General features: G+C 47.1%; 1 protein-coding gene across 9 annotated transcripts in view; it reads left to right on the top strand.

Annotated features, from left to right (window-relative positions):
* Nucleotides 1-217: 217 nt before the first annotated feature.
* Nucleotides 218-7,673, top strand: part of ZBTB24 (zinc finger and BTB domain containing 24) — a 17,331-nt gene continuing 9,875 nt past the window's right edge. The window contains exons 1-6 of one of the 9 annotated variants that reach the window (XM_049654138.1): nt 218-487; nt 921-974; nt 1,164-2,134; nt 5,118-5,285; nt 5,767-5,850; nt 6,542-6,625. In XM_049654138.1, the coding sequence (XP_049510095.1) occupies nt 1,192-2,134; nt 5,118-5,285; nt 5,767-5,850; nt 6,542-6,625 (1,279 nt within the window). In that variant the 5' untranslated portion in view covers nt 218-487; nt 921-974; nt 1,164-1,191. The other 8 variants (XM_049654135.1, XM_049654139.1, XM_049654140.1 and 5 more) reach the window with 8 other exon arrangements.

The following is a 7,673-nucleotide window of genomic DNA, read 5'->3' as shown; positions in this document are numbered from 1 at the left end:
GCATTACATGATGACAATGATGGTAATGGTACTGAATGTAAAGGCGATTTCATTCACTCCTCACGTATTGGAGCCTTAACGCAAGCTTCGGCATCTGGGAAGAAACAAAACTGATTAATTAAGCTGTCGGTGAGATATATCTAATATGACATAAAACTTCCGCAATTGCCGAGTGACAACGCCACGCCCCATCCTCCGCTCCCAACTCACCGCAAACGCAAGACCCGCCCGTGATCTCTGGGCGGTGCAGCTCCGCCCCGGGCGCCTCCGCGGGCCACGTGGTCCGGCGTCCGCGCGCAGGCTCCCGGCGCCGGCGCTTCCGGGTTGGCGGTGGCGGCGGCGGCGCAGGGACAGAAGCCCGGACGACGCAGGTACCCCGGCGGCGGATTCTGCGGAGTAGGGGGCCTGGGTGGCCTTGGCACGGGTGCGCCATCCAGGCGGCCAGGTGGGACGGCCGCGATCCGGACCCCGCCGGGCACCCCGACAGGTAGGTCCTCCCGAGCCCGCGGTCCCGGGCCGTGGTGAGTGCTGCCCAGCCGTATGCTCCCCTGTCCCGCCTGAGGGGCCCGGGCCGGGAGTGGGGGGGGCCTCCCCCGCGTCCCGCTCACCGCTCCGCGGGCCCGGGTCTCCGGGGAATCGTCCGCCCGCCCCTCCGTGCGCTGTCTGGGGACAGCCTGGGCGATCGTGCTGTGCTTCCGAAGCGAGGCCCGATGAGCCTTAGGTTATTATTTCATTGCAGCTATCCCCAAATTCATTTCGTACATTTTCTTGGCCCCTTTTATGTTTTCACAGACGAAATGTTTAATAATGCGTGAAATCGAGACGCTGTGGTTCCCATTCTGATTGTGTGCGCAGCTATGGAAAGTTGGTGCTGGGGAAGGACTTTAGAGATGGTTGATTCCCGTTCCTTCATTTTACAGAGGAGAAAACAGACCCTGAGAGGCAACAGGGATCTTGGAGACTCACCCAACTAGGTAACAGTACAAGAATGACAATCCCAACCTAAGTTTTTTTTTTTTTTTTTTTTTTTTAAATCACCTTCTGCAAGTGGCAAATGGTAAAATTCAGATAACCATGTGAAGTGAATACTAGGTTTGTTTGGGCTAGGATTAACTTTGTGAGATGATGCTTCCTCGTTTTTAATCATTATTTTCTTATTTCAGGCTTCATGCTTCTTGGCTTCTAAAGAAAATGGCAGAAACATCATCAGAGCCTTCTGGGCAGCTTGTTGTACACTCAGACACTCACAGTGACACTGTTCTGGCCAGTTTTGAGGATCAGCGGAAGAAAGGCTTTCTCTGTGACATCACTTTAATCGTGGAGAATGTGCATTTCCGGGCTCACAAAGCCTTACTTGCTGCCAGTAGTGAATACTTCTCCATGATGTTTGCTGAAGAGGGGGAGATTGGTCAGTCCATTTATATGCTGGAAGGCATGGTTGCTGACACGTTTGGTATGCTGCTGGAATTTATCTACACAGGTTGTCTCCAGGCCAGTGAGAAGAGTACGGAACAGGTCCTGGCTACCGCTCAGTTCTTAAAAGTCTATGACCTGGTAAAGGCTTACACGGATTTCCAAAATAATCATAGCTCCCCAAAGCCAACGACTTTGAGCACTGCTGGTGCCCCAGTGGTTGTTATTTCTAATAAGAAAAATGATCCTCCAAAGCGGAAACGGGGAAGGCCAAGAAAAGTCAACAGTTTGCAGGAGGGGAAATCACAGCTGCCTGCAGAGGAGGAAATACAGCTGAGAGTAAACAATTCAGTTCAAAATAGACATAACTTTGTGGTAAAAGAGGGAGACAGCGGTATACTGAATGAACAGATTCCAGCAAAAGACGCAGAAGATTGTGAGCCAGGGAGAGGGGAGGAAGTGCCTGCTGAAAAAGATGAGAATTGTGATCCCAAGACCCAGGACGGGCAGGACAGCCAGAGTCGGTACAGCAAGCGGAGGATTCGGAGGTCCGTTAAACTTAAAGATTACAAACTTGTTGGGGATGAAGATGACCAGAGTTCAGCCAGAAGGGTCTGTGGAAGGAGAAAGCGGCCTGGTGGCCCTGAGGCCTGTTGTAAGGACTGTGGCAAAGTGTTTAAGTACAATCACTTTTTGGCAATCCACCAGAGGAGCCACACGGGTAATTATACTTTTCGCAGCTTGCTGGAGTGTGTTTGGGAGTAATGATGATAATGACAGCTTTCATTTATTGTGCAACTTCTATGTGATGGGCATTATAATAAGACATTTATACATGTTACTGCATTTAATTCTCACGACAGTCCTATGAGGTAGGGAATGTTATCCCCATGGTACAGATGAAGAGACTGAGTCCTAGAAATAACTGGCCCAGGTCATCCATGTAGAGACAGAGCTGGGATTTGAACCCAGGTAGCCTGATTGTAGAACCCTGCTCTTACTTAGAGTTGTTGGTTCAAGGCTTTCATGCCCAGGTATCACACTCTAGCCAGATTTATTCTTCTTTCTGAGTCTTGAACATTTTTCATCTTGACCACAGCTGTGCTTTTACCCAGGTCTGTCTGGACAGCTTTCTCACTCAGCTATCTAGCTGTGAATGTCTTCTGTTTGGTCCCTCTAACCGAGCTCTGGCCAATAGACCCTTTTGTGAGGATGGAAACGTTCTGTATTTGCATTGTCCAATATGGTGGCCACTAGCTACATGTGAGTGTGACTGAGGAACGGAATTTTTTGGTTAATTTAAATGGTACCATATTGGACAGTGCAGCCCTGGCAGAAATCCCTTCCTCCTTTGAGTCCTCTCTTACACACTTAACTCTCTTTTGGGTCGGGCTGTAGTTACCAGTTAAATAACCCCTAAACCTAATTGTAAGCTAGGGACTAGTAGTTAAGTCTCCTCTCATCCCTCAGCTTGCTGTCATCTGACCCAGCAGCATCTAGCCCCGTGGTTCTCACCCTGGCCACACATTAAACTTTTTTTTTTAATGTTTATTTTTGAGGGAGAGAGAGAGACACACACACACACACAAAATGTGAGTGGGGGAGGGGCAGAGAGATGGAGACAGAATCTGAAACAGGTTCCAGGCTCTGAGTTGGTCAGCACAGAGCCCTATGCGGGGCTTGAACTCCGGAACGGCAAGATCCTGACCTAGGCCAAAGTTGGATGCTTTGGCTGAGGCACCCAGGTGCTCCCTGGCCACACATTAGAATCACCACCTAGGGAGCTTCTAAAACTACCAGTGACTGGGCACCAGCCCCAGAACTTCTGATTTAATTGGAGCCTTGGTTCGAAGGATAGATTGACAACCTTGAATTCTGGTTCTTTAAACAAAGTAGACATTTGGGAAATATTTGTTGAACTGTAACAGAGTATGGTTTAAACAGTTAAATAGTTCTGTAAGATTTGTTAAGGAAAACAGCATCTAGTATGTCCCCTCTTGCACCCAGTGTTCTCAAATTTTGCAGTGAATCACTTTAGTGTGGGTCTGTTTTCATCCATTTTGGTGGTTAATAATAGATCCACACAGGTTGGAAACTCTGTCTTTCAGTTCCAGAAAATTTTTGGAAAGTATCTCAGGGATGATTTCTTCTGTCGGTTTTCTATGCTGTCTCTTTCTGGAACTCCCTGCTCTCTGGATGTTGAACCTCCAGACCCATCCTCCAATGTCCTTATCTCCTATTTCCCATCACTATTGGCTCTACTTTCTACTTTCCCCTTTATCTTTCAACACTTAAAGATTTATTTCTACTCTCACTGTTTTACCTCTAGAAGCCCTTTTTTATTCTCTAGATTCTTTTTTTTTAAATTTTTTTTAATGTTTGTTTATTTTTGAGAGAGAGACAGAGTGCTAGCAAGGGAGGGGCAGAGAGAGAGGGAGACACAGAATCCAAAGCAGGCTCCAGGCTCCCAGCTGTCAGCACAGAGCCCAGTGCTGGGCTCGAACCCATGAACTGCAAGATCATGACCTGAGCCGCGGTCGGATTCTTAACCGACTGAGCCACCCAGGCGCCCCTTTTTTTAAAATTATTGTGAATCCTCTTTTTGGTTCATGGTGAGCACATTAATAACAGCAGTCTCTTCTTTGTTAGTTTTTAATGTTTTCTTCCCCTTGGACAGCTTCTGTTTTTTGCAAATTGCTTTTTTTTTTCTTACTTGTTTTGGTATCTGTTTCAACTACTAAAAGCCTTCCTTGAATGGTGGTTTTTTAAAAATCATATTTGGGGTGCGTGGGTGGCTCAGTCGGTTAAGCATCCGACCCTCGGTTTTGGCTTAGGTCACAATCTCATAGTTCATGAGTTTGAGCCCCCGAGTCCGGCTCTGCACTGACAGTGTGGAACCTGCTTGGGATTCCCTCTCTCTCTCTCTCTCTCTCTCTCTCTCTCTCTCTCTGCCCCTCCTCTGCTGGCACTCTCTGTCTCTCTCTCTCAAAAATAAATAAAATTAATTAATTAAAAGTCATATTTAATCTTATGTTGGAATGGTTGACTGAAAGTTCCCGTGGGTATGGAGAGGGCCTGTAGACGACGGCCTCACTGGGGGTGGTGTGGCTGCACCCCACTTCCTCACTGACACCTGGCATCTGCAGCCCTCCTACCCAGGCCTGCCACATTCCAGAAGAAAACAGTCCACCCTCCCAGGCTGCCCGCCAGTGTCTAGAGCAGGAGCAGGGAAGAAGGCCGGTTATAGTCTCATCACTTCAAAAGTAAACTTGGACTTGCTGTCCCTGGGACAGTCCCCTTCCACTGTGCCTGGAGACCCACAGTGCAGAGACTGTTTTACCCTCTTCAGAGAACAGTCTCCGGCCTTGTTGGGGAGCTGGCCAGTCTTCTGGGGGGTCTAACTTTAAACTTCGAAACAGACTGTCATTGATCTCCACCCCCATCTTCAGAGGTAACAGGGGCTGCCAATTCCTGAGCATTGTGAAGGCCGTGTCTTAGGTTCCGTCTCAGCCCTTCTCACTGCTGGCATTGGCTTCATCTGTTCCAGCTTGCCAGATTTTATTGCTGCTGTTTTCTCTCCAGTGCTGGGCCTTGTGGATGTATGCTATGAAGAGAAATCCCTTTATTGTCATTTTAATTTAGTAGGAAACAGAAAGATGTGCATATTCTTCCTCACACTGTGTTTCTGGGGCTCTTAACTCCAGGGGAGCGGCCTTTCAAATGTAATGAGTGTGGAAAAGGCTTTGCCCAGAAGCACTCCCTGCAGGTCCACACCCGGATGCACACTGGCGAAAGACCCTACACCTGCACGGTGTGCAGCAAGGCTCTCACCACCAAGCACTCCCTGCTGGAGCACATGAGTCTGCATTCAGGTAGCTGGGGAAGCACCAGGGGGCCACCTGCCACCGGGTTCTGGGGTGGGCGCTACCCGCGATCAAAAGGGGCTTTTCTCAGCCTGGGGTCACTTCCCACCTGGTGTCATTGGACGGCAGAATTGTGCCTTTGCCAGACTGTAGGTTAGAATTCTGCACAGCATTGAGTCTTAAAACTAGGGCTTATAAACCGGCTCTTGGGAGCTCAATGTGCAGACATTTGTTTAAGAATTTGGTGATTTGGGGGGAAACTTGAGCGGTCCACCTTTACCCCAGTCTCCACCACTCCCTACTGCCTTACATACCTTTGCACGTTTATGTTACTGTGGTGGACTCTGAAGGCATTTGCGTTTGTAGGCAAACCCAAATCATCCATAGAAAATGGGGACCTGGGCCCACTGTGTTACTTACTTTATCAGTGAACATTCTGGTTCTTTCCAGTTTTTGTGTGTTTTAGTGTCTTTATTTTTTTATTTGGCAGGACAGAAGTCTTTCACCTGTGATCAGTGTGGCAAATATTTTAGCCAGAAAAGACAACTAAAGAGCCATTATCGAGTTCACACAGGTACAGTAAAGTGAGAGAAAATTTGGATTTGGATTGATGGGGAGAAAAGCAAATACAAATTACTTCTGAAACACTAGGGTCATATTGTGGAAGATAGATTAGCATGTAAGGAAAGAATCTTAAAAAGATGTAAATTAGTTGTCTTTTCCTTGTGTTCTTCTCCACTACCTTGGGATTTATATTTAAAAATTTTGTACTACGCTTTTGGTACCACACACAGAAACCCAGCAGAATTGGCATCTTTCAGAAATGCCACTTGCCTAAGAGGGTGCCAGTTGACTGTTTTTAATGGTGCCTGGACAGAAGTATCCTTACCCCGTAGCTGTCCGTCCAGGCCTTCTCCCACCTAGCTCTGTCCATTGTCTTTTTTCCTCTCCTGCCAAGTGATAAGAAATAAATGAGGGGTTGGGAGTGACATTTGAGACCAGTTGGCCACAGTCACACCAGTGCTTCAAGGGAAGAAGGAGATTATGTTTAGGGAGGTTGGAAGAGTCCCAGCTCTCCCAAGTAGTGTGTTGAGGTGCGTAGGAAAATATTAACTGTTACCAAATTAATAAAATTACTGTTGTGTTATTAAAGTACCATATTTAAAGTGATTATTTTTCAGGGAAGTGCTTTAACACAAATCACTGAAGAAATGCAGGGAGAGAGCGCATACATGCACTGACACTTTTTTTATTGTTGCGACAAGGCCACTCATTACCGGAATGCAACCACTGCCATCGCAAATTCATGGATGTGTCTCAGCTAAAGAAACATCTACGGACACACACAGGTAAAACTACCATCTCGTCCCTCCTTTCTGGTACACTTCATGGTTTTAGAAGAGTGAGGTCGAGTCCTCCTCAGGCTCCATTTATTATAAATTGGATGGTGATTTTACGTGATCAAGGTGGAAGGCTGTCCACACCATTCTGTGGGGAGATCCCTTCTCTAATAGCTCAGCAACTTAGAGATGGCTTACAAGTCTGAGTTTGGTTGTGTTTCAGTCTTAGTGTAGTTCAGCGTGGGAGATGGCGATCGTTGTTTTTAGAAAAGGAAACAAAATGAAACAAACACAAAGGTAGCATAGGCATGGGGGTCTCCCGTTTCCTGCCCCAGTACCAGTGGTTATAACACAAGCATCGCCACCTCCAGGAGAATCTGTTCCAGGGATAAAGAGGAGGCAGGATTGATCAGGGCAGGTATATCAGATTGGTTTATGCTGCTTTGGACATTTTCTTCTTCAAACAAAGTTTTTCTCCTTAACTTGTTTTCTTAAAATAAATGTCTCATAGGGTAGGCATTCTGTGAAAATGGAGCTCTATACATTTTTTTTTTTTTAACGTTCATTTATTTTTGAAGGAGAGAGAGACAAAACGTGAGTGGGAGAGGGGCAGAGCGATAGGGAGGCACAGATTCTGAAGCAGGCTCCAGGCTCTGAGCTCTCAGCACAGAGCCTGATTCGGGGCTTAAACTCACAAGCTGCGAGATCATGACCTGAGCTGAAGTTGGACACTTAACCAACTGAGCCACCCAGGCACCCCTCTATACATTCTTTCAATAGATATTATCGTGAATAGGTTCTGTGAAGTTTAATTCGCTCGTTTAACACATATTTACAGAACAATTACTGGGTGCCAGGCACCGCTCTCCCTAGGTCCCCTAGGTCGTGAGGATACAACAGTGAATGAGGTGGCCAGAGCCCCTGCTGTTGAGGGGTTACCATTTGACCAAGGAAGACAAAGAACAAATGACTATATAACATGTTAGGTGGGGGTCAGTGCTGTGAAGAACTAAATACTGGGTAAGGGGGCAGGATGTGGGAAGGTGAGCTGCCCTTT

This window comes from Panthera uncia, assembly GCF_023721935.1.
Source record: "Panthera uncia isolate 11264 chromosome B2 unlocalized genomic scaffold, Puncia_PCG_1.0 HiC_scaffold_24, whole genome shotgun sequence".
NCBI classification, from domain to species: Eukaryota; Metazoa; Chordata; class Mammalia; order Carnivora; family Felidae; genus Panthera; species Panthera uncia.
Note: the sequence above shows the minus strand (reverse complement) of the source record. Positions and strands in the feature narration are given on the sequence as shown.